The sequence below is a fragment of the Haemorhous mexicanus genome, chromosome 2 (genome assembly GCF_027477595.1).
Source record: "Haemorhous mexicanus isolate bHaeMex1 chromosome 2, bHaeMex1.pri, whole genome shotgun sequence".
Taxonomy (NCBI): domain Eukaryota; kingdom Metazoa; phylum Chordata; class Aves; order Passeriformes; family Fringillidae; genus Haemorhous; species Haemorhous mexicanus.
This window is the reverse complement of record NC_082342.1, coordinates 13,254,729-13,282,151: the sequence shown is the minus strand read 5'-3', so window position 1 is coordinate 13,282,151 and position 27,423 is coordinate 13,254,729. Positions and strand designations below refer to the sequence as shown.

The following is a 27,423-nucleotide window of genomic DNA, read 5'->3' as shown; positions in this document are numbered from 1 at the left end:
AGGGAAGATGAAATCCTTCAGGAAGAACCCTATGTTTGCTACTGCAGATTCTAGTATAATTTCTGCCAGAGGAAGATATGATTCCAGTTGATAATAAGCATGAAATGAAGCTCCTTTGAAAACCCAGTACGATATTTTGCATAACTAGCACAATGCAAAATGTTTAGAACTCACTGAAGTGTAAAATAAATCCACAATACTATTTTAAAAATGCATCTCACATTCCAAGCCACCCACACATGCAGGTAAATTTCATGCAGTTTTCAAAGTTGAACTGTATCTATTGTAAGGAAGAGAGTGAATCACTGAAGAAAATATAGATTAGACACATTCCTGGTGAAAACCAAAACCAAATACTAGAAATACCATCAAGATATATTAAAATACCTACTATCTATTTCCAACTAGGCAGAGCCTTAACTTTTTTCCCTAATGAAGATCAATAACAGCACAATGAATTGAATCTAATTCTGTGGTTCTCTAATGAGTATGAATTCGATCATGCAAGGTATACAGCTTTCTGGTCCTCATCCAGCTAAACATTCCTGCATTTGAGCTGTCCCCTGTCAATTGCAATTACTTGGAGCATTGCTGTGATTTTCATGTTAGAATTGCAAGGCTTTTGGATCAATGTTTAGCAGGAGTGAAGAATAATTTGCAATACTGTGTACTCTGAGGTCTGTGCCTGGAAGGATAGAGCTGTAGATTTTTCTTGTTCTTTTTCATTCTAAAACGAGCAAAATGAATCTTAGAGGAGGTTAGATACAGGCAGTGATCACTAATTCATATACTCTTGTAGATATAAGTTGAAGGACTAAATAGTGGAAAAAATTTAGAGATTTATTTTCTATGATTTAAAGATCACCTAATGATAGCAAAGATTCCAGAATACTTCATTGGAAGTTCTGCTCCTATAGTCTTTTGTCATTATTCTGCTGTCAAAACAAGAGAAAATTTATCACAAATTCAGCCTTTAAATTAAAGGCATAAAACATCCCAACAAGTGTCAGACATTTTGTCAACTCCATCTTCATTCCACAACATCTATTTCTCTATCCAAAATGAGACTATATTTATGTATGATATTAAAGAACTATGAGGAGCCAATTTAGTTTTGATTTCAGTCTCAATACTGGTTGTCATGGGCGTGTGGGAGAGGGGGTGCACATGTGCCACTTGCTGGAGGCAGCCAGGGGATGGAGGAAAGCCTTGTCTCTGGGGAGACTTTGCCTGGTCACCATTTCACAGCTGACATGGGACAGGCAGTCAGGAGGAGACCACCAAGGATGCTGTACTCCCCAGAGAGGTCTCTCCAATCAGATGGTGAATCTCCAGCACTAGCCTGCAGTGGAAGGTTGAGCTGGGCCAGTGGTCTCCTGTCAGCAGGAGAGACTTTGGGAGGAGACAGGAGGCATAAAAGTGACTGCTCAACAAGCTTCTGGGGGCTTTTAGAGACTTGTCTTTTGGCCGGGGGCTTTTCGGCTTTGGGCTTGATGACTGGGGCTTTTTGTGTCTTGTTTTTTGGGATTTTTGGGTCTAGAGGCCTTCTGCATCTTGCTTTTTTTGCTTTGGCTCCAGTCTTTTGATGTGTGCTTTCTGCCCTGGCCTCAGCCTGCCTTTTGTCTCTCCTGCCCTTGCTGGCTCTTGCTCACCCTTGTGTCTGTCCTGCCTCCCTGTGTCCCTGACCAGAGCCCTGCCTGCTTTGCCCCCACGTCCCTGCCTCTGGTGCTAATGCCTGCTTTGTGTCCCTGTCTCCCCTCTCTCTCTCTCTCATTCTCTCTTCCCCCTGCCTCACCTTCATTCTTTTCCATTTTCCTTCCTGTCTTTTCTAGCCCTCTTTAGTAGGCCAGCTCCATTTTTTGTTTGTTTGTTCTCAGGTACAGTGTTGTCTTGGTTGACTTAATTTCATTCTAAACCATCTATTTTTAAAAGAACTCCTCGCAGTTCCCCACACTGGAACACAACAAGAATCAAATAAAATCAAATAGTATCCCCAAACAATAGGTGTAAAATTGCACCTCATCCAATTTGTACTCAGCACATAACGCTGGTTTGCACAAATGGACTTTGTGATGCAATGGCCTAAACAGAATTGGTTTGGTTCCAAAAACAGTATCACAGCTCATAGAGAAGTACACACAGAATTACGAGTTCACATTTGCCTCTACTGATGTGTAAAGTCTCCTACAATTATGACCAAACTTGTTCAATAAATGACCACTTTTTATCACTGGGGATTTTCTTTTCAAGATAGTTTTTGATAGCTTTATGGAAGAAAATAACTCCCTCTCAGAGTTCAGCAGCCCTGGTATAAACAGAGAAGAGGAAGTGGCTCTCTGAGAGTGGGCAGTGGGCTCAGGGATTGATCTTCCAGTCAGCTCTTGTCTCCTGTCTCCTGTCAGTATGTTCCCACTGCAGTTCTCCAGCTTTTCCTCTTTCTGTACATCTGGCATATATATTGACTGAAAATAACCGTGTCTAAATGCTGAAACTAAACAGCACCAGGACCTTGGCAAGGAAAGAGATGAGGCTGGGGACTAGACTTCTGGAGGCAAAAATCTCAATGAAATAGCTTGTGCTTGTACATCCTTAGAATGGGAAAAATCCTCAATATTAGATCTACATAAATTTCTTCCCCAAAATCTCTGAGAATTCTGGAAAAATAAGCATTTAGTTAGTAAACAAAATTTGGTTAGTAAGACCAGAGCTAGCAAATCATTACATAAATAATAAACTAAAATAAGACACATTCACACAAAGCAAAACACTGCTGCTATGTTGATGCTGCTATTATGTGAATGGCAAGTTTTAGAACAGCAAGCTAGATTTTAGGTCTTTTTGGAGACAAATCATATTTTGGCAGAATATGATTTTCTTTTTCATTATACTATTCTCCAGGGAAAATTAAGCCCTACTACTTTGATTTTATTTCACCTGCATGGAAATGCAAATACTTGGTGAAAAAAGGAACATCCATTTAGCAGCAACAAAGTGCCAGCATCAAAACTACAGACAAGTAAATATCTGAATTTGATTTTGTAGTCTTTGCCAGCTGTCAATCAGCCTTTTCATATTTTGGGCATGACTTTATTCCATAAAAGAGATTACAGGGAGCATTTTCTGTGAAGCTCAGTTATGGTCTTTCCCCTTTGCTTTTGTTGTCATTACTTCCCACATTCACTGACTTTCTGTGTGCACAGGATGCTTAAAGATTATCAAATTCAATAAAGAGGTGTAGGAGTTCTGAGTATCTAATGACATTATTGACTTTTTGGGTTTTAATTCCCTGTAATACTCCTGTAGAAAGGAAAAAGATAAATCACACATGTCTAGCATACATGTCTTCCCATTTGCTCAGGGAAGCTGTGGATGCCCCCATAACTGCAAGTTCTCAAGGCCAGGTTGGGCAGGACGTTGAGCAGCCTGGTCTAGTGAAAACTGTTCCTGCACTCAGCAGAATTTTAAAGCTGATGTCATCCCAGAATACAAGGAAGAAGTGGAAAGGAAAGTCTAGGAAGAGTAAGGCTATGAGGTCCTTAGAAGAGAATCACAGTTGACTTTTTAGGGCTCTAGATTCAGCCCAGCTATATATCCAGCTATGTCCAAAATCTACATTATTATTTTAAAAAAAGATAAACCTTCAAAATTCTCTTTCAGCTCTTTGTAACAACCTTAAAATTTACCATTTTAAGGTATTAATTTACCTATTCCAATAACACGATCCTAAATTACTGATGGCCATGTGTCTTTCTACTTACGTACACAAAACATTAGAAATAATTATACTGAGATCTCAACAATACAGAAGAATGATTTTCTAGCTCATACTGGCCCCCTGCATAGTGATATTTCACAAAAACTATGCATAAACTAGATTTGGACAAATCTGGGAAGATCTGTGCTCCCCTCAGCCTCTGAGACCATTGGGGCAACCTGCCAAGCTGACCCAGCTTGCCAAAATTTAAGCCTGACTTAGATTAAAACCAGAGTGTAAGTGACATTCTAAAATTCAAGTTGTGGCTGTTGTGCTGACATGAAGCAACTAATTTGCAGTGGCAACAAGTGACTGTGGCTCTTTTCACATTCCATATGTTACACACATAACATTTTAAAAGCTCAGGTAATGGAAAAGGAGGTCACCCATGTGTTATTTCCACAAGTTCATCACCACAACAGTCAGGTCACGGGAACATCTGATTAAGCTTGCAACAAAACTCTGAAGTTTCTAAGCAGGCCATCACCTTCCAGAATGAGACCTCAAATACTCTGCAGCTTCTCAGTTGTTTTGAAAGGTTTAAATGGAATTCAGTCTGATTCAGTAACTCTATATAATCCAAGTGAACAGTCATGGTTTTTCTGTCAAACAAATATGGCTGTAAATTACACATCAATTTGGAAATAAATCTTCCTTTCTGAAATCATCAATAAGTAATTTCTTAAGGAAGGCAACAGGAATAAAGATAATGGAATTTTGACAGTATGATAACTTTCTAAGTAGCATTAAATTAATAAAAGAAGGTAGTTTGATTGTGCTGAAATCCAGCAAATCAGAAAATTGAATGAAACATGAAGGAACAAGTATTCCTGCAGAATTTAAAGAGAGAACTATTTAGCAAAATTATCATTATTTGTGATCAAATTTACCTTAGCACCATACTTTACTTAATACTTTCTCCCAGCTAGGAATTGAATTTTTTTTCCCTGACATAGGCTTTGTAAAAGTATTCTATGCCCCAGCATTTGCATTTACAATCAAAGCCAGGAGGCAAAGCAGGCTGCCTTGAAATGCATGAAATTATTTTACAGGCTTTAATATGGGAAATATCAACCATTAGGCCTTCCTAATTAACCAGAGTGAAGAAACCAAGGTAATAAAACTTGGGAGAAAGCTGCATTTGACATCTCATACCTGTATCCATTATACTGGTTTTATGCTCCATATCCCTGATCATCCATTTCTAGCTGATGCCAGTTCAAGTGCAAAACTTGTAACAGTGAATTACCTGTTTGGGGTTTTATTCCAAAAACAAAGTCTATTTAGAGGCAAATGTTAAAAATATCAATCTTTCAGGATACTGAATATTATGTATTACACTATTGTAAGTAGTGCATAGCAGGTAGTGCCTAGTAGTACACAGTGACACTCCAAATCCACTTTTTCCAGCCCTGTGCATTATCACTACTAATAAACCTGCTTTTCTTTTTTTTTTTTTCTATTTTCTGCATTTAATATCATTATCTAGAATATTCCCATATAGCTCATGCTTTACATGATCTCTACCCATAACTGTATTTATCCTCACGCCCCTTTTTATGTTGATAACTACAATACATAATTTTTAAGTCTTCATCGAGTTTCCTGAAGAATTGCTTGGAAAAAACAAAAGAAAAACATCGCAGAAGTAATAAATATTAATCTGTTTAAAAAACTGGCATTGCTATTATTTCTCATATAGTTGTATTAAAAAGCAAAAAAAAAAAATGTATTGTAGCTTATTTGTTTTCCTTGCATTTCCAGGGGTGCTCATGTGTGAATTTTCTGAAGTACAATGACAAAATACCCTGTGCTTTTTCAATTAACTTTTCAATGCTAATATTCTTTATTACAATTGATTAATTAATAAATTATAAATGCAGGGGATATACACATAGCTAAAATACTCATCATGTAGTATCATGTATTGTGATGAGATGTTGTTCTGCAAATCTAAGGAAAAAAAAACATTCTGAGAATGTCTCTTGAAATGCTCTCCCAAGTGTATACAGATTTATGAAAAAACAGCACACAGTGGCAACCACAACATTTTCTCATCATTTTCTCTCCTGAGAGGTAAGACCCCAGAGGGATGCAAGTGGGGATTTTCCTTCCTTTCCTGTGATTTACATTCATGGCTTCAAGAAAAGCTTTTTATTTTCGGTGGTCAAATGTAGCTGTCGAAGGAAAGTAAGATCACACCACAGCTAACACCCAAAAAAAGTTGTAAACTGAACGGTAGGGGGTCTTCTAAGTGATGTAAAATTGTGCTTCAAAGAAATTTGAACCCCACATTTTCCTATTTTAGGAAGCTCAGAACTTTTCATGGTTCTTCAAAACCAAAGGATATTTTATAGTAGATATATGTTCTAGAATCCTACAGAGATGATGGGAAAAACTTTTAAAACTGTGTTCAAAGTCCAAGAAGACTATTAATAAATAATGGGGTTTTATAACTCCTGAGACATCAAAAGAAAATAATTGCCCTTTGGAGCAAAAATTCTCAAATAATAGCAGCAGGCCAAGTCAGAGAGCTTCCCTGTGAGTGGATGTGCATGCTCCAGCAATGCTCCCCTAAAAGTCTTCTTGGTAGGAGTCTGAAGTGGTTTTTTAATACAAAAAAAACCCCAAATAAGCAAACAAACAAAAACCTCAAACCAACAACAACAACAACAAAAACTCCACAAAAAACCAAACAAAAACAAACCCCCAAAATCAAACCAAAACAGAAATATCAAAAAACAAACAAACAAAAAAAACCCCCAAAAAACCTAGACCAAAACTTGCAACTAAAACATTAAGCATAACTTGGAATATGTGTCCTAATGAGAAAGGAAAAAAAATAAATTATATATAGTGTTAGTCCATTCCACAAGAAAATATAATTGAAAGCAATGGTAAGAAGCTCTCATTTGGTCTCAGTTAGAAGTTATTTCTGCCAAAGAACAAACATACAGTCAGATTTTTCTATTTGCCTAAACAACAAGAGAAGGACATAAAAATTTTCAGACATTGTGTAACAACAGGGTGTAGAATATCTCAGAGCTTAAATTATTTCAATCTAGCACTCCAGTCAAATTCTGCTTTTAAAAAAGTAAAAGTTCAAATGGAGATAGAAATTATTTGCTGATGTATTTCAGTGTCTTGTCATTGTTGTTTTATAAAGAAAATATAAGGGGGAAAAATGAAAAAAATAATTTTCTAATTCCTTCTTACTTTTTACTGCCTGCAAGCCATATGTCTCTGCTGAAGTAATAAAAATACATTGTTATAAATGTAGGATATAGTAAGAGCAAGGGAAAAAAGGTTACACTATTTTTTTTCAAGTTTCAGAAGGCCTTGAAATTAAATCAAAAGAAGATTCATATTCTGAGGGAACTGGTTTATTTTACTTCATATTTCAGCTCAGCTCTTAGACAATTAAATTATCTGCAAACAGTCCAGGGAATAAAATAAACAGAGGATAGTGTGTCTGAACTGAATGTTGATTAAATTTGGAAAAAAAAATTAAAGAAAATTTTAACTTACCAGCTTGACCAAGTGTATACTCTTGATATCTTGTTCCTATTCTGTTTGTGGCTGTGCAATTATACCGTCCAAAATCACTGTCAGATGTGGGAGCAATCTTTAAAATGAATACACTTTGTAAATATTAGTTGCTTATTAATATCTATAATTTTTAAAAAAGAAATTCAAGTATGTTCTCCTTAACCAATATGCAGATGTGTTGTTACTTCTTCATATCTAGTATGTTCTCCAAACACAGACCTAAATACACATTTTTTCATGTTTGACCTCCCCTTCTCAACTTCAGATGAAGAAATTTGATAATGGAAAATAGTGACATTGTTCATCTTTAAATTGCACCTTTAAACAATTATTAAAAAAAAACTCAAAAAACAAAAAAACCCCAAAAGTAAAAAACCTTTTTTTGTAGACACCAAGCACCTACAAGGCAGTCACGTTAATTTTCAGTCCTAGCTTGATATTTTAGTTTTATATCTATTTGTTTTTTTTTTACTCCCAAGAAATGCAAATTATATTTTTGTTGGGTGTAGGTGGAAAACTGAGCATAAGCCATTCAAATAAGATTCATTTTCTAACTACTCATAAGAAATGTGTAGATAGATCAGTTCATATATAGTTATTTGTTCTTCTGTTCATTTTTAGGAGTGTTACTTATTAAATTGTAGGTTTTAGCCTCAAATACACTCTACACTACTCACAGTTCTGCCAAACTGAGGACTAAATTATGTTCTGCCACCACACTGATTTCCATGTGAAGTCTTACCTCCAGAATCAGCTTTCTTCCTGTACTGTAGGTCTTCAAATGAGTTGCATTTTTTACAGGTAAAACTAATTTTCCTCTTTTCCACTGAATTGAGGCAGATGGATTTGCCAGCACTTCACAGCTTATATTGATGGGATTGCCTTCCCAAGAGTAATACATGGTTTGATTTGACAGGAATGTTGGAGCATCTGGAAAAAGGAAGTAATGCACAAGTTTATTAACTGGGTTAGGAAAACAAGCTGTATACCCATCTCCAAACCTTCATGTTCAATGAAAAATTTTAATTGACTCTTGTGTCAGTTTACTTCAGAACATGGGAGTTTTAGTATTCAACCATGAGTTCATTGGGCTTTAATCTTGGTAAGTTTCTCCTCTCCTAAATGGTTTCAGCTGAACTTCTTGGGAAAGAGAATACCTGTCAAATATATTTAACTTTAGGCAATCACAGGCACTTGAAAGACACTCAGAAATGAGGAAGAGTCATCTTGAGGATGACAAATTTTTCAGCCAGACCCCCATATGAAAAAGGGAGGTGACCTACAAACATACATTGTCTGTTCATGTGCTGATTTTATAGTGTCTTCTTTTGCTATGGAGAAATTACATTCTGTCCTCAAATTTTCTTGTGCTATGGCTTCACCCATTTCTGGCTAGAACTGTATTATACTTCATGAAACATTCTTAAAGAGACATGTTTATTTGTGGAAATAAAACTTTAAAAAATAGCAAAAGAATAACAAAAAATGTAACAATGTATTCTACCTACTGCAGAAAATATATTGTGTGTACATTATTTAGGACAATTTGTGTCAGTTCCTTATGAAATTATCAAGCTATAGCCATGGAAAAAGTTGGTGTGTTTTTCTTAGAAACATTACTATTTTGTAAGAAATGTCTGCATTAAACATGCACCAAACACTGAGTCTGACACAGAGGAAGTTGTTGGTTTGCAAACTAAATGTGATCTTCAGACTACAGTGCCACGAAGTGACAAGACTTATTTCTTCTACTCACTGTTTCTCTGGAGAGCAGGAAGTTTAGTGATCTCTAGAAAATGAGAGGGAGTAGCCTATCCCCTCTTCTTATGTCTTGGGTTTTTCTATTAAATATTGATTTATTTACCATTACTATCCTTTAACAGTATTTAAAAAAAAATTTCTTTATTCGCAGAAACTTCCTTAATGCTTTAATTCCAAAAGAGAATTATCAGTTACAGGTGTTGCAATGGTATCTCTTTTTAATATCTAAGATACATATACATATGTTTATGTATATATGTATGTATATATATATATATATATGTTTTGATAAGTAGCTCTTAAATGTTTTCATATATGTCTCTGGAAAATCTGAAACTCTATTCTAGTCCTCTCACATACAGCTTAGTTTTAGGTACAAAAGTTCCTAATAGGTGTATCAGAGATCAGAACTGAGCATCTTTAGTATGAAGTAAAATTTAGCATCAGGAATGGTTAAAAACAACTGGGTTTTTTCTTTTTTTTTTTTACCCTGAAGTGCACGTTTTCAACTACTTCCTGTTTGCCTCTGTCAAAAAGCATAACTTTTTGATGACATATGCTGCTGCTGCATCTAGGCATACAGACTCTGAGCAAAAGAATTGTTATCAATAGAGGTTTTAAAGCACAGATCAAAGCTGCTACATTGCTCAAGGCCAGCAGCATTTCCTTTAATAACTGTTCAGCCCTTATTTTTGTAGAAAAACAAGCATTTTCATCTAAATAAGTAAAGCTTGCCTGGCTATGAATTTATTTACGAGACACAGGAGTTCATCTTTCTGCTCCAAGAGTTTTAATAAGTAATTCTAGCAATCCTGTTTTTCACAGACCTTTAAACACCCCATATTTCAGCAGCTAAACAGTTTAATGCAAAGAACAGGCTATCAAAGACTCTTCAGAGTGTGAAGTCTTACACTACTGGAGAATATGAAGACGAAAGCAAACTGCAAAAGCTTGTTTTATGGTTAGCTATGGTCAAGAATCTCAGAATACCAAGGCTCAGAGTCTTGGCTTTTCCTCTGGAAATGAAGTTCATGGTAGGAATCACTTGTAGGAAAACTGTACAAGCTTATTTCTGCATGTTCAATAGATGGATCAATAGCATGTTCAACAAATAGATTGGAAATCTCATTAGAGTCTGCATGAAATTGTTTCACAAATATTAGGTGAGCACTGTCTTCCAATGTGCAATTTCTCACAGTAAGTTCACTCCATTTATGGACACTGGCATGAATGTTGAAGATTAAAAGATCCTCTGAATCTGAGAAATCCTCCTTCCTAGACAAAACTATGTGGTTTGATGCTCAATACACATGTGGCACACTCATATCCTATTTTAAGACTTACAAGTGAAAAAGTAATGTACACTTCTATAATGCAGATAAATGCATTTAAGAGAATAGGGACTTCCAATTCCAACTTCTCTCTCTTATAAAGGTAGATTTTGGATGTCCATTGTATATATTTTTTGATATTTTAGAAGTATAGGTGAGTTATGGACCGCCATTATTACAAAACTACAGGTACTAACAGTCATAAACACAATAAACCACAAATAGGACTAAAAGTCTGTCAAATAAAGATATATCCTGAAATAAACAACTCACAATTGTAAAGCATTCCCCTCAAAAAAGAGCTTTGTAATTTCCCTCTCAAAAACCAGTATAAAAATGCTTTGCAGCCATTTCCCGATTTTTGTATATTAGAGCAGTCAAGAGCTCCAATATACAAAAAGAAGAAGACTGCACTAATGACTTGAAATGGAGAGATTATCTTAAGACAGATGATTTTTGATTTCCCAATCAGGAACAGATTAAGATGCCTGAGTGTTGTTTTACAAAAAGAATATAATTCTGAAAATAATTTTCTTTTTACAGTACAAATAAAAGATCATTTACATTTCTTATGAAACTAAAAGATTGAGCTGGAAGGGAATAATTTGTTTTTAAAGAGAACTTGTTTTTTCTTGTATGGTCTTCATCACTAAGTGCTGTTTAGTATGCTTTACTGGTTACAGAATTAGTATTTATCAAACATAAACACACATTATGTTTAATATAAAAGAATCACGAAAAACAACAGATTTTCAAAGCCAAGTGTTTGAAAAGATAATTCCTACTATATTATATGTCTACAAAACCTGAGCCCACCATTTTTATAATATAACTAACAAACAAGTTTCATTAAAAACCAGAATATTTATCCAAAAGTTTTTTCAATTGAAAATTAAGTAAAACCAAGAAGAAATGAGAAGGGGGTTCTATGAAAGGATCTTAAAATGCAATATATTTATTGTTTAAAAAAACAAAAGATTCAATGGAAATCAGTTAGAAAATTAGAACCAATAAAAATAATAATGCTTTCTGCTTAGCTTCTATGTACCTGAGATCTAATTTACACCTGACAAAATTCAATGCAGGGTGCAAATGAGCTGTCCTTTTTAAGATTTTTTACATAAAGTAAAAAGTTAAGATGACATATTAGAGTTCTGAACAGATAAGTAGAAGTAGGAGCTTGAATACACTCCATTAAAATAAATCCACCTTGATCAGATTTCTTTTATCTGACCTTTTAGCAACCTATTGAAAACAAAACAAGTCAAGTCCCCCAAAGCTGCAAAAAGTTTACAAAATTTAGCATTCATATTATTTAATAGAATACAATATCATAGAATAGCTCAGGTTGGAAAGGACCTTAAAGATCACCCAGTTCCAATCCCCCCTGCCAAGGGCAGGGACACCTCCCACTATCCCAGGTTGCTCAGAGCCCCATCCAGCCTGGCCTTGAACACTCCCAGGGACGGGGCATCCACAGCTTCTCTGGGCAACCTGTGCCAGGGTCTCATCACCCTCATAACTAAAAAGAGTTCTCCCTAAAATCTAATTTCTAAAAACTCTCTTTTTGTTTAAAACCATTGTCCTTTTGCTATCACTACAGATGAAAACTCTCTCTTTTGCACATGGAAAGGCTGCAAATGTCTCCTTGGAGCCTTCTCTTCTTCAGGCTTATCAACATCAAGCCTCCCAGGCTGTCTCCACAGCTGAGCTGCTCCAGCACTCTCACCACCTTCCTGGCCCTCGCCAGGACCTGCTCCAGCAAGTCCATGTCTTTCCTGTGTCTTCCTGATGTCTTTGGCATCCCAGAGCTGGATGCAGCACTGCAGGTGGGGGTCTCACAAAAGGTGGGTAGAGGGGTAGAATCCCTTCTCTTGACCCGCTGCCCACGGGGCTCTGGATGCAGCCAGGATGTGATAAAGTCCATAAGGTTTTATGGTTCAGCTATGAAAGATCCAATATTATTTTGGAGAGATTAGGCAATCCAAATGAAAAAGATGCCTTGAAGGAACAAAGACTATATCACAAAGACATAAAACTAAACCAAGCTATTGTATGGGTGTAGGGTTCTGTAAGAAATTATCAATTTAGAATGGCATTTTAGAGTAGTTAATGTTATGGTGCCAGCATCAGCTAAACTCAAGCTGATCATTTTGCCAAGCAAGAGAGAAACCAACAGGTTGGCACTCCACTTAGAATGAGTTCTGGATAACCTGTGTGAGAAGATTATTTAAGAGAAGCAAAGTCTGACCTGAAAGCTGTCTCTAGCATTTAGATATCCCTGTGAGTTGCAATGTCCAGGAACAGTGATTCAAAAACAGACTAATACATCACCTGCCTTGTCCAGAAAGTAATTAAATTAAGGATGACAAAGATCCAGTTCTGGTGTATGTTTGGTGTCATACACAAAATTAGATACGGCAAATTACCTGGTTCAGTACATGTGTCCAGACAACTAGAATGGAAAACTAGTGTGCAGAATCAGATTTGCACTTCTTAATTTAGGAACATAGGTTTTCAAAATGATGCTATTTGTTCCCCTGGAACAAGTAATAAAAATATGTGACAGATTGTCAGGTCTAAGACTCTGATACATTTCCTACAGTATATTATTGGAAGCCTCTCTCTAAAATGATTAATGTTGGCATAAGTTTCCCATCATCAAGGACTTTAATAAACCACATCCTCTGGCAAATCCAGTACTGTCCTTGCCATTGATCCTGTAAAAGTGCCTCCATTTTTTGTAACTCTGCCACAATTTAGTTAACAGCCATCTATCTTTCTCTTGTACTTTCTCCCTCATACCTTTTTCAGTAGTTAATATTTTAAAATTAATAGCTCTTCCTTGGATACAAAGTAGAAGGACCTCCACAGACAAGTACAATAACTGTCACATATTCATTTGCAAGAAGAAATAATATTAGAAGGACTTCAAAAATGTGGTTAGGTGACTATATTTTAATCTATAATCATTCTTAAAAGGAAGACAAGAATTGGAAAACTTCAGCTACTTACTGCTGCTATCACAATCATATGGCTGTAATGAAAAACATCTGAGACCCACATAACAAGTTCTCAAATAGGAAAGCTGATGAAGCTCTTCACATATTGGTTTTAAATTGCCACAATTATTAGCTATAACCAGAGAGGTTTTTTGTTCTGGAATCCAACCCGTGATTTCAAAAGTTTTGAGAGGTACATGTTTCTTTCAGAGCAAGGGCAGAAGACACCACACTTATTGAAAGACTTCCTTTCCCCTGCCCCATTCCCTTGATTCCTCTCAAAATTCATTACAATATGACATTGATATTCAATAGTATGGTGCACTATTGACTGATTCTACCTTTATGAAGAGTAAGAGCCCCCTCCTACTGACAAGCAGTACTAGTTCCTGGAAACCTTAATTAGGATATTATTTTTAATATTAAAACACTATACCAATTGTCCCATTTCCATTTTTTTGCTAGATGCAAAGCATGTTGATAATTGCACATTAAAATATGTTGGGCACTGAATGCATGCATGGCTCAGGTGCTTGGTGCTGGCAGAGTTGCAAAAATTCAATGTACCTATTTTTCTTTTAATTTCATTTGACATTAAAGAATTATATTTGTTTTTACTTAAAAAACCCCTAAAACCCACAAAAGCCAAACTAAAGCCCCAGAAATTCTAATTTCATAGAAATGTCTGCTTTGAATTGATATATCTCTCTAAAATTACCTAAACAAGTTTAAATTAGGAGGAGAAGTTCTAAAGGTAACATAGCAAAAATAAACATAGTAAAATAAGCAAAATAAGCTTCTAATGACGTATAAAATAAACTGTTTGCATTTGTCTATTAATCATTTTTTATGCCTGTGAATCACCAACACTGGCTATCAGATCTAGGACAGGAAGATTCCCCTACAGATCCTTCACAATTAGCAAAAATTTTCATTTTAGTAATAAAATTATCAGGTGCCCATTGTTAACACATTGTTCTCAAATGATGCCAATTCGTACCAAATTTTCAATTGTTACATGTATTCCAAGACAGAACTACTGGAATAATTTAGCATGGCCTGACTTCTCCATCAAATATTAGATTACATTGTTATGTAATCTAATCTAATCTATTACGTAATGTAATCTAATCTATTAATATTTCTGTTTTATAGGCAGAAGTGAAAACTGCAATGTTTTTCTCAACCCAAAATCCTAACCCCATCTTTCTTCCTGTCCTATGTAACAAATTTCCAGAACAAAATCCAATCTTTACCTTCCATATTTTCTTTCTTGTCACCATCATCTCCACAGTATGCCTCCTTATTGATACCATCCCTCCATTCCCTAATGTCTGTGTCTCTCTCATACATTCCCAAATCATAATAGCTGCTGTATGGAGCAAGCCCTCTTAGCCTTTTCACCCCTTACTTAATTTTTACATGCTGTGCTGTCTAGAAAACAACAAATAAAATCTATAAAAATTTGTTTTGCTCAAGTTTCAAATATCAGTGCCACACTTATCAGATAATTATTTTCTTCATTATACTCAGATGCCATGACTTAGCTTTGATGGATCTGTCTTGGAGGTATAAGAAGGCCACAATGCCTTTTTTTCATTCACAGATTATGACTGTGTAATATGAATTACCTTTTATATAGTACGAAAATACTTGTGAAAACATTTAAAATTTATAATATTCATTATCAATGTAAATATTTAAATTTCACAATGTAGAACCACGCTCTAGGAGGCATCAGAAAATTCTTCCTCAGTTTTTTTCTTTTTTTTCTATCTTTACATTTCACAATTGCATATGTGAAAATTTATGACAGTAAGAAGCGATGTTGAGGCATATATATCCATTCATAACTAAATTATTAGAAACAAAAAAAACCCCAAATTATTCTACTCTTTCAAAATTGGCTCCTTCGATTAAGAAAAAATTAGCTACAATGTTATTAAAATCTACTTTAAATGATAGCAAATTTATTGCAGGATAAACCAAAACATATAGAAGAGAGCTCTGTTCAGTAAAAATTTATATTAAATTTCTAATACGAATGCTGTGTATAAAAAATGATTAACATATATTTAAGCAAAATGTTTTTAGGATGAAATTTTTGTTTCAAAGTATTTTACAGCCTTTTGGGCTGAATAGTAGGTAGATTTATTATATAGATGAGTACATTTTACCACACTGTTGTAACATCAGAAAAAGACAATGGATGCATTCAACTCTGCTTCACTCTGGGAAGTTTTGTGAAGTGGTTTTGGAAAGTGACTGTATGGGATAAACCTCATATTTTGCACAGAATTCAACTTTCTTATCCCCTTGAGGTCAAGACAGTGGTAAACTTCCTTCTGTGCAAGGGCACAAGTGCAAAGAAGAAAAATGGTAAATCTTACAATTGACATTCATAATATGTCAAAATTATCACACTTATTTCATGATGTTAAAGGTTGACCTTTTCCATCTTTGCTTTCTCAATTTAACCTATAAATTTGACAGGAAGAAATGTAACTAAAGCCAATAGCATTTTATTAGAAAAGATGGATATTTTTTTCTATATTTTGTTTTTCTTGATTGTTTTTCCTGTAATTTGTTTCTTTCCCAGGCTATATGTTTGTATTTAGTAGTGTTGTTTTCTGGCTGTGAGGACAGAGTAGAGCTGGGTCCTCATGACTGATGGATGAAGGGAAGGTGCAAAGAAGACAAAGTCAGGTTTTTGAAGTGGTGTCCAGTGACAGGAAAGAGGCAATGCCATTCTGTGATTCTGTGAGTAGTGATGGGATGTTGCTGCACTGATTTCTTTCAATAGAAACCAAATGCAAATGATGAAATGTTTGAATTTATCATGATTTATGACAGCAGTAGGCAGCTGGAACCTTTTGTGACATTTATCACAACATTGAGGTTTCCCAGAGAATTGTGGATGATCCATGGAAGTGTCTGAGGCTAGTTTGGAGGAGCTCTGAGCAACCTGGTCTAGTGAAAGTTGTCCCAGCCCATGGCACAGGGGTTGGTACTGGATTAAATTTAAGATCACTCCAAACCAAACTGTTCTGTGATTCTGTGATAACATTTGTGACAACTTGTATACAGTGGTAGCATTTTCACCAATTGAAAACATTTCTTCCTTGAAGGTAAATACAATTTGTAGCTCAATCTGTTGAATCCACTTTTAAGTAATGTTGCATATTTTTTTGCAAAGATACAAAATCAAAGTGCATGAATCCAAAGCATCCCACTCAACTGCAGTGCAATACAGCTAACACACAACCAAGCAGAAGAATAATCAGTTAATGAAACCAAGTTTGATACTGCAACAGTAATGAGGTTGGTTTCAAATTGTGGTAGGGTAAAAAAAAAACAAACACAAAGGGAAAGACTGTTTTTGATAAGCAATGCAGTAGTATAACAAATACTGCACAGTTTTCTTCACAGGTAAAGACTATACTGCACATGCTGCATGATTATTTTTGGTTATACCACTCAAGGCTGGTACTTAACTAACACAGAATATTACTATAGAAAGCATGTTTGGATGAAGAGAAATATTAAGAAAACATTCATATTCCTGGAATACACTAAAAATAATTTAAATGCATTTTTTCAGAAATTGCTTTTTAAGAATTCGTTTTTATCAACCACTCACATGGCTGATCTCATACAAAAATGTACCACATTACTCAATGTAATATATTTGTCATAGATGATTCTATCTCAAAACATTACTCTTTGAGCACTGTGAGGAAACAGGCATTTTTGGACTATTCAGCATATCTAATGGTTGCAGCATCAGTACTGAAATGGAGAGCTTTAACTAAAATAGTGATGTGAAAACTGGTAATTCCAGCTAAAAAGCCTCTTAGTCAAAATGCTTCCTCGATAGTGTACGGGAAAACAGAATTTTCCAAAGGATTTAGCTCAATGCCTTTCTCTGGTAAAAGGAGTACTGTCCAAAGGAATTTGCACCTGGTGATACAGAGCAGTCAGAAACAGTAGCATCTTACATAATGCGTGCACCTGGGAGGACAAAATTGAGTGAGGGCTGTGAAAACTTCCGACAGGGAAAACTGTAAGTGCACATAGAGAGCCTTTCAAAGATCATAAGTGCTGTTCATTACTCCATGTTTAAAGCTTTTCCAACTTAGTAATGATGTAGGGGCACCCTAACTAATAATAACAATGTGGTGAAAGATGATCCAGCAAACTGAATGTGCAAAAATTAGGATTTTTCTTCAGTGCTAATTATGCAGTGAAAATTTTTTGAAATCTAAGACCTAATGTGTTCTCTCATCACAATTTTTCTTTTAGCCAGGTCTGTAATATGCTTTTAAAGACAAAAAAATACCACATGAAAATATAAACATTTGTATAGCAAAACTTACTTTGAGAGACACCTGATATTATAGGCAAAATAAAGTTTTAATTCACTAGGGGTTACATATGTAAATTCCTCAGGCTGTTTTGAAAACTTCATCTAAGCATATGGCCTGCTTTATCTTTTGTATATATTTCTCTTATATTTTTAATTAAAAAAAAAGATACTTTCTCTATGATAAATATGTAGATAATAACTATAGACACATCTTAATACCCAATACATATCATATATTCCACCATCCATATAAAATATTCCACTTTTCAATTGATTACTAATTATTACTCTCATCCAATACACACTAGTCTTCGTAGTTAAAACCAAATTTTTCAGTTAATGAAATCCATTAATAAACAATATTTGAAAATGGTATTTTATTTTGATGTAATTTTGATTTGCCTTTCACACTTTATATAAGGAAAAACATAACTAAACACAAAGATGACTTGGTAGGAAGAAATATTTAAAAATACCCCCTAGTTCCCTGCAATTCATGTCTTCACAGCATTTCCTTCAGATAAAAGTCAGGGTTAACTGCTCCCAGTTGGAATCAAACCTGATAATCTCTTCCTGTCCTTCCTGCTCTTATCACCAGGAGCAGCCCCACCAGAGAACAAGGATAAAGCAGGGAAATTCTGTGCAATCCTACTGCCAGTTTAAATCGGTGAGAGGGGTCAGTAAGTGAAAGGATGAGACAGTGACACCAGAGCACTCAGTGCCTTCATTTGGCCTGTTTGACTGAGGTGGCATTTAAGGATGGGATGGAGGCAGTTTCCTCTCCTGACTACACCAACTGTCAAATACAACAAAACATAAAGAAAAAATGCTGTACTTTTGTTACTAACTTACAAAAAGGCATAGATGCATTGTTTACTTCTATCTAGAAACTAGAGGACAATATCAAAAATTAAGTTCTGCCTATCTATTTATATTTTAATTTTAAAATAGTTATGTGGGGTTTATATGAGAATATTATTAAAATAATTCAAATTTCTGTTAAGATGACTTAACTGCAAGACTGAGCCATACCTGAATAAATTCTTCTCAAAAACAGTTTGGAAGAGAACAAAACCAAACTAACGGAAGAGGAAAATTAAACAGTTTTGAAGGGTTTAATGCAATTTTTAAAATGAAAATTTGGGAGGGAAAAAAGTATAAAAGCCCTGATAGCATTGTTTGTAGCTGCAATTAGTAAGCTGAAGAAATGCCACTTGGAAAATATTACAAAGAGAATCAAAACTCTTCTATACCGACTTCAAGGAATCGCCCCATTTTTAATAGTTGGCTACAAAAGGACAAATTAGTTGTTTAGGTTTTCAACCTGAATCTTTTGCTGAAATTCCCAACCCTGCAGCTTATGAAGTCCCATAACTGGCATGACAGATAAGCATATGACAACTTGTTCATATAGGAAGACACTGGGGAAGACTGTCAGAGTTTAGGACAGCCCAGCATTGGGTGGAAAGAGGGGCAAGGATGCTTAAAGGTTCTTTGAAAGGGCTGTTCTGTTCCAGAAGTTTATGGTAGAGGACAGACCGAGGGGAGATGAGGCTGCAAAGAGGCACTTCCTCCTGGGGACAGTATTTTTAAGAACAGGAGAATTCTTTACCATTAAACAAGTGCTTTCTTTCCAGGGCAAGACAAATAAGTTGTAGTTGAAGCTCATATACCAGTTCAAAGTTATTTGCAAAGGAAAGCAAAAAATTTCTGTGACTCATTAATCAGAATATGAGACAGACCTATATTATATCACCCCAGGAACACTTGCTTTGCATCATAGAACTACCTGACTTAAAGGAATTGAGGAAAATTGTATTTCTGTTTGTTAAACAATGCCTGTGCTGGGAAAAAAACCACATTTGGGTTAAAGCTTGCTATCAGTTGAGTATTTAAAACCTAAAACTCCAGTTTTAGTAATATCATGATAAAAATCTTCTTTTATATGGTAAAAGTAACCATTGCAATGTGGGATTTCTCTGATGGCAGAATAATATTTCTATGTTCTTTATAAACTGTGTTTCCTCAGAGGATTCTGGAACTGTAGAAAATTTTATGCTGTATCAAAAACTGTGTCTACCAAGGCATAAATTCAGACTTTAAGTTATTCCATTTTCTCATATACTGTATTGATTGTTCCCACACATATTCAAAATTCATTCTGCCGTACCATAAAAAGACTGCTACTTTTAAATTCTTTCCACATCATCTAAAAATTTCACCCTGAAAGGTTTCTTTGGTTATATTAATGTATTGTATCAATGCAGAGGTTTTACTGTGCCCTCTGGTATGAATTCTGTATTGCTAATAAAACCTTAAATTTCAATTGCCCATGTTTCATAACATGGTGCAACATATCTCTCTCCTCTGAATTCAAAATATATTAATATTTAATGTTAAAGCATAGAGGCAACACAACCATAATCAAACCATGTATTTCATATCAATATGTGGAGAGTTGGCAGAATTTTAAGAAACTTCACTTAATTTGCATTTTTTATCTAATTTTTTCCCCTTTATATACATATAAAAAGTTATCATTGCATGCATTAAGGAAAACAAATATAGCAAATTAGAATTTATTTCTTAGGTTTTCTGGCTTGGCAAATCTCTTCATTCCTAACACCTAAAAATTCTTTTGATTATTCCTCATTTTTCTTTCAGATTTATATTCTATGCCACAATGCAATGCTTCCCTGCCAAAAAAAAGCACACAACTCTATAGTGAAAGCACTGTCAGAACTCCCAGGAAATCACTCCGTGTTCTGCAATCATTACTTTTATTTCTGTGCCACAGAATCCTATTCCACCTTTTATCTTCCCACTGGAAAGAATTTTTCTGTTTGAAGACTCAGTTCAAACAGACTCATGCAAACTCCACTGGACTTGCAAAATAATTGTCTCTAGAAATTTCTAGGTAAATGAAGCAACAATTAAATAAAAAAAAAAGAAAAACTTTTTTGCTTGTTTTCATTTTTTGAAGACCTTTGCTCGTGAATTTGAAGAAAAAAGTATAGAAGCAATTACCCAATGAATTTTTTTATATTTCAGATTTATATCCTCTTATTGGCTTCTCAAGCATGAGACTCTTCTAAGCAAAAATAATCTCCTTTTCTCCTGGATAAAAGGCAAAACCTTGGAATAAAGACAATCTCTAAAAATGACTGTTACAAACATGATAACTCCAGGAGGGGTTATAATAGTGGCTAGACACCTCTTAGGGATTAGTAAATCAGAGGACTCAGAAACAAAAAAGAATCTTTGTTGAATCTTAGAAGGTGAAGCTCAAGACTTAGCTGCTGCTCAAATCAGTCCTTACTTTATCCCGCTGAATACTTTTCATTCCCAGCAGTCTCAGCTTGCCCAGAGATTTGAAGTTATTAAGCTTAGCCTAAAGTTACACTGGATTATGATTTCAGAAGAAGCCCTGTCCTACATAAGTCACCAACACACCAGCAAGAGTCTTGTTAACTTCAGAAAAGACAGAATTCTTCCACAGAGGAATGAGCTACAGGACATGCTTTCTTCATTTATGCAAGTTCAATCATGAATTACCACGGAAAAAATGACCTTCCATTAAGAATGTACTTTGTTTTTTTTTTCTTTTAAAACAGATTTAAAAGAGAAAACAAAATATTAGAACTTACATTCAATATCAAGGTACATGCTCTTTTGGTGCCCACCAATTCTACTTGCCGCTTCACAGTCATATCTCCCTGAATCTGACAACTTCACATCTTTAATATGCAGTGACGACTTCCCATGCTGCCCTTTGACTTCTATACGGCCATCTGGGCTCTGTTTACATTGATTCAGGAAAAAAGAAGGTTTTATATGTTTATATCTGTATACCAATGTAGAATTTATATTTATTAAACACTACTGATAAGAATGACTGAAAGCATCTCTTCACCTATGGTGAAGTTATTACTGACAGCTAAGCAACTTCTAAATTGTCCAAATAAATTAAAAAAAAAAAAATAGAAAAACATGTTCTCTTTCTAGGCAGTATAATAAAAGAAATAAGTACATGCTTAAAGGAACATTGTCAAGGGAAACCACAAAATGTATCAAATTATAACAGCAATAGTGAAATACATGCTCAAAACTTCTTTACGATCTCACTCACTGCGTTATGATGCTGTTAAGAAAAATGCATAGATACAACACTGTATCTTAGATTATACACAGCATTATCTCTGGTCCTTACAACTGCAGCTGTGAAGCTGAACAGAAGTAATGCCTCAGAAAATAAGCAAAACCCAGAATCTCAAAACTGTTAAAAAAACTTGAACTATAAATGCAACTAGAATTTCTGGATTTCAGTTCCTTTTAATTACATGGAAAAGGCATGAAAAAATGAGTGCTGCCTTTCAAGTTTCTAGAGCACAAATTTTATAAAAAACACTCATCCATAATGACTGCCCTTGCCCCTCCCCCTCCCTCCCACAATTTTTTTTAAATTTAATGAGTATACAAATATTAGGTAAAACTAAACAAAAAAAAAAAGTCCTCTTCTTGATGCTTCAAACTTTATGAAATATTATGCCTGAGGAAAAAGAAGTTATTTTCTTCTGCTCTTTAAAGCATCATACAATACTTAGAGCTCATCTCATTCCATCCCCCCTTCCACTTCACCTTCCACTGGATCAGTTTGCCCAAAGCCCCATCCAAACAGATCTTAAACATTTCCAGGGATTGGACAGCCACAGCTTCCCTGGGCAACCTTTGGGAAATTTGTTGTGCTTTGTCATCTCTCACTATTTTGTTTAAGGAAAAAAATCTCCAAACATGATTAAAAATACTGATGTTAACCTACCTTCATTATTGTATGGTGGAAAAGGGATGAAAACTCAGTAATTATTTCAGTGCATAATGTTACACTTGAAGCAGATTTTTATCTTCAATTCTATAATGCACACACCCAGGTTTTCTGCATATTACACTCAATACTCGCCAAGTGGCAGCTGATGTTTAAGTGGTTGAGTTTTTAACTCATTACAACTGTTCTTTGACTTAATAAAGGAAATATGTCACAATTTAGACCTTAAAATATTTGATGTAAAGCAGTCAAATGAAGCATGCTGTTTATCATGATTACTAAAGAAAGAAAAGGATCCCAATCCTATGTAAGAATCCAAGCAGACTGAATTCTACTTCCTGTGAAAATGACTCATCATAGATATATAAATTAAAGTTCTTGAATTCTAACCCAGGGGCCAAAATAAACCTCTTTGAATTGGGTTTAATTTGCTAGAAATTAGCAATTTAGACCACTTAGCTATCAATTTTAATACTGAAAATTCTTTTTCCATAATATACTCAAAAAAGGAAAATAAAAGTTATGATGTTTCTAGCAAACATGTTACAGTAGTGAACATCATGGCTTTTGGAAGGAATTCCTTGGCTAATTAAAATGAAGTTTCTTTAAAAAAAATTGTTTTCTAATTTCTGATACAATGCTATATAATTAAGCTTTTATATGTATGTACATATATATAAATGCTTTACATAAATATAAATTCTTATTTATATAGCATTATATCTATTGTTTATATGTATGTAAAGCAAGTACATTCTATGACATAGTTAATACCAGTTATGAGTATTTTCTTCTTTATTTAAATATTTAGCATGTAATACCATGGTCAAAATACATAATTCCTACCCAAAACATACATATACTTCAGAAATCTGATTTCTGATTTTTCTTTAAAGAAAAATATTTCCTTTAGAACTTACATTTAAAATGGTGAAACAACCTGTGACAATGAATCATAGATAAAATAGTAAATACTTTATTAGTGATTCATTAGTTCAATACTAATCCCAAATACTTTAGTTCACAAATACATATTTCACTATAAGTAATTCCATATATCCCTAAGCACATATATGAGTACTAACAGATGTAATACCAAAAAAAAAAAAAAAAAAAAGAAAATAAGCACAAAGATCCTTAAAATAAATAGGTTTCACAGTAATTTCTCAACCTCTTTTTAATTTATGTAATTATTTTCTAACACTGATGGAAGAAAATTTGACTCTACTCAGTATAACTTTCCTATGTTCTCACATTCTCTTATTCAAATGTAGATGATGTAATATATCTTAGATTTATACATAGGACAAAACCCAAACTATAAATACTAATAAATACTCTGAATAATAGCTAATAAATACTCTGAATAATAGGAAATTTTCATATATCATTTATTCTTATAATCAAATATATGGTAAGGAACATTGTAAGAGGGATTTACTAGGTTCAAAGCCCATAAAACAAATAAAAAAATGGTAGGAAAGAAAATTTCACTTGAATTATATTAAAAATATGCATTTACTAAAGACAATTTCTACTTTTTTTAGGTTCATGTGTTAAAATTGCCTACTAAATCAAGCAAAAATTCTAAAATGTGTTCTGCTTCATTGCTTATAATGCGTGTTATACTGTGGCTTTTTAATAAACAGTTTAAAATATCCTGTTCCCTGAGTCTATTGTGCAGATGGATTGGTGTACAAATCCATCATTTATTTCTTTTACAAAGATACTGCAATACCTGATTAAAAATATACTGATAGGCTGGCATTTCTGTAGAAAGAAACACATGAAAGAAAACAAGACTGTAAATACAGACCAAAGAAATTCCATTACAAAGAAAGAAATAACTAATTAAAGAAATAAATAAATGAAAGGAAATGTTTTGATGCAGGTGTCTCTATCTGTGAGAGGATTCCCAGAATATGAGGGAGATCACCACATGCAAATCAAAATGCTAGTTAGTATGGTGAAGTTTCACAAGGAACTCAAAAACACTGGCGTGTCTGTATTTTATTTCTTTCTGGTATAAATCAGACAAGAGAGATCTGGGTAAACGATTCAAGGACATGTGAGGACACAAAAAAAGCACATAACAGTGCAGTTGGGTGTGAAAAGGAGCAATGAAGAAACTGGGACAAAAATCAAATATGCAGTGTTACCTGGAGCAAAAACTGAAGACATACTATTTCTATTTTTCTGTTATTGTAAAGGACATCATTAAAAACAGGATAAACTGACAAAGCAGAGCTTTCTAATCATTGCTAATGCCTTTCTGGGGTTAATTTCTCTCCTGCACTAATTATGGAGAGCACACAATAGCACTATGTCTGGCACCATAACACACCAAAACATGAAGAGAAAGAGACACAGGTGTGGGAACACTACACATGCCCAGTAATCCTTAGCAGAAATCCCCACTAGGAAGGAAGCTTTGGAGTTGCCAATGGGCCAAAGCCAAAATACAGATATAATCTCTATAAATTAACAAGGTCAGTAACTCTGACGTCTGCCGGAAATAATAATGGATACCTACTAAATTGGGACATTCTTTTTTTTTGTTTCCCCAAATGTTATAGCATGAGAGATGTAGAATCTTTATTTTCATTTTATTGCTTAATAATGATAAAGGGCATAAAAGGGACAGAACAAACCCCCAGACAGTCAGGATAGTCTCTGTGGCCCATCCCTCATGATTTGTGCTCATTCACTGAATTACTCAGTATCTCCTCCCACCATGGAGAATGAAAAAACACTGAGGTGTCAAAAACTTGAAGTTAAGACAATCCCATACAGATTTACATATTCTTTGGGAACAAAAATTATGTTAACAGACCCTTCCACTCTTAGACATTGGAAAAATGATGAAGCCTTCAGAAGTTACATTTTCACAGCATTTTAGAATTCATAATAAAATCTAGGAAATAAATACTTTTCATGGTTATGCTCATTGGAGAATTTCATAAAAATCATAAATAAAAGTGGGGTTTTTGAGGCTTTGGTGGTGGGGGGTTTTCTTCTCCCATATCTTTATCACTGGCATAAAACTAAGATACAAATGAGAAATCTTCAGCAGGGACTTTGAACAGTGTTTTACTTAGGTAAAATCACTTTGGGATTTTATCCCCATGAAAAGCACATTCCCTAAATTAGGAAGCAAGAAAGCCCTTTTATTTTGAATACTGATAGCAATCTAGTTCTCTGCCATTGTTAAAGGAAACTCTTTTGTACATGTCTGCAAGTAAAACTATCCAAAATGCCACCACATAAAAACTATCTTCTGGGAAAAAAAAAAGGTGAAAATTTCCTGCACTTGCAATATTTTTAATTATAATATGTAATTAAACACAAATGACTTCTATGCTAATTAAAAAATGAGAGGTGTTGCACAATTTGAGATTAGTGCTGCAGGTTCTGTAAAAGTACATATATATTTTGGTTTTGCTACAATTTATGCCTACTTTACACGTCATTTTATTTCTTGACTTCTTCTGTCATGATCACGCTTCTTTAATGTCTTGCATAATTTGTAGTTCCACATGAGAATATTCCCAAAGACCTGACCAGCTGATGCTGACCTGACTGGTCTATGCTCAGCTTCAAAGACAAGAACCAGAGCTCCCAAGGCAGTACCAGAGCAATGATAACTCCGAATTTAAGGATTCCACTTGCAGAGTGGATGGCGATGCGATGAGACAACGACATCCACATGGAGACAAGGATAGCTTCTGGATCAGAATAAATTATTCAGGGACCATGGAGTTTTCAATCTGCAAAATTCCACTGCCATTTTAGTAAAATCAGTTTAATTTTTCAGGAGAAGAGAGTTGGCTGATCATGGTGCTCAGAAATTGTTGTTTGTTTACAAACTGTAGAAAGTTGCACTTGGACAGAGGTGGATGGTGTGGTTAGTGGATGAGTTTGATTTATCAGCCATTGCTCCAACTCCCACTGAGAAAAAGTAGAACCAAATGAGGTGAAGTTATAGGGCTGCCAAAACTTGCATTTTGAGTTTGCTGAAAACAAGAATGTAAGGTAGGAACACTTGCAGAATTTGGTGACTCATTTGTAGCTGGGTTTTAGTAATATGCTTGAATGGTGAGGGCAGCTGGCTTCCCTCCTTGAGTTTATCACTTAGCTGCCAAAGTACTCCTTCAACCCCTGAAGTCCAGGTGCAAGACTGCAAGCAAAACAATCCCTTCATTTAAAATCTAGTCAAGTTGAAATACCTTTTTTTTTTTTTAAATTTAAATGTTTAAAGCTTATTCACGAGGTAAGTGCCATCACTGTCCATAGTTAAAATGCTACAGGTCAGTTTTGCCTGTCAGATTTACCAAATATATCTTCTGACACCTTGTGTACCTTACTATTATTTTGGAGGTGTGCTGCATATATTAACCACGGAAAAGATGAAGAGAGAGTGGCTTAGAAGTGAGACTGTGCTTTTCTTTTGCAAAACATGGAGCAACCTACTAAAAACCAGTCACTGTGAGAACATGTAACTTGAGTAAAATCTGCAGGTGTTTTAAATTTCCAGCAAAGGATCTGTTAAAGATGTACATGGTTGAAGATCCTCATACTGCAGGGGGGAAGATTGAAAAAATCATAGTTCTTCCTTCTTTGGATCAAACTGTTAAAATTTTCCAACTCATTGTTTTGTCTTGGTTATGTTTCCAGTACACATTACTGAATTTTCAAGGAGAAAACAAATATTGATTACCAGAATAATCTTTGGAATTTCACAACTAACAGTTTTTAGGAATTTTGCTGATTTCAGGTTGTTTTCGCATCCACATGAGAGGTAACTTGAGATCATATACTTCAGGCTGATGCTTCTTATA

At 34.7% G+C, this 27,423-nt stretch overlaps 1 protein-coding gene across 1 annotated transcript in view; it reads right to left on the bottom strand.

The window, feature by feature from the left end:
* Nucleotides 1-27,423, bottom strand: part of NCAM2 (neural cell adhesion molecule 2) — a 274,443-nt gene that overhangs the window by 71,760 nt on the left and 175,260 nt on the right. Inside the window, exons 9-11 of the mRNA XM_059873029.1 lie at nucleotides 21,411-21,561; nucleotides 8,046-8,233; nucleotides 7,283-7,379 (exon numbers count right to left, since the gene is read on the bottom strand). Of these exons, the coding sequence (XP_059729012.1) occupies nucleotides 7,283-7,379; nucleotides 8,046-8,233; nucleotides 21,411-21,561 (436 nt within the window). The remainder of the gene's footprint in view (nucleotides 1-7,282; nucleotides 7,380-8,045; nucleotides 8,234-21,410; nucleotides 21,562-27,423) is intronic.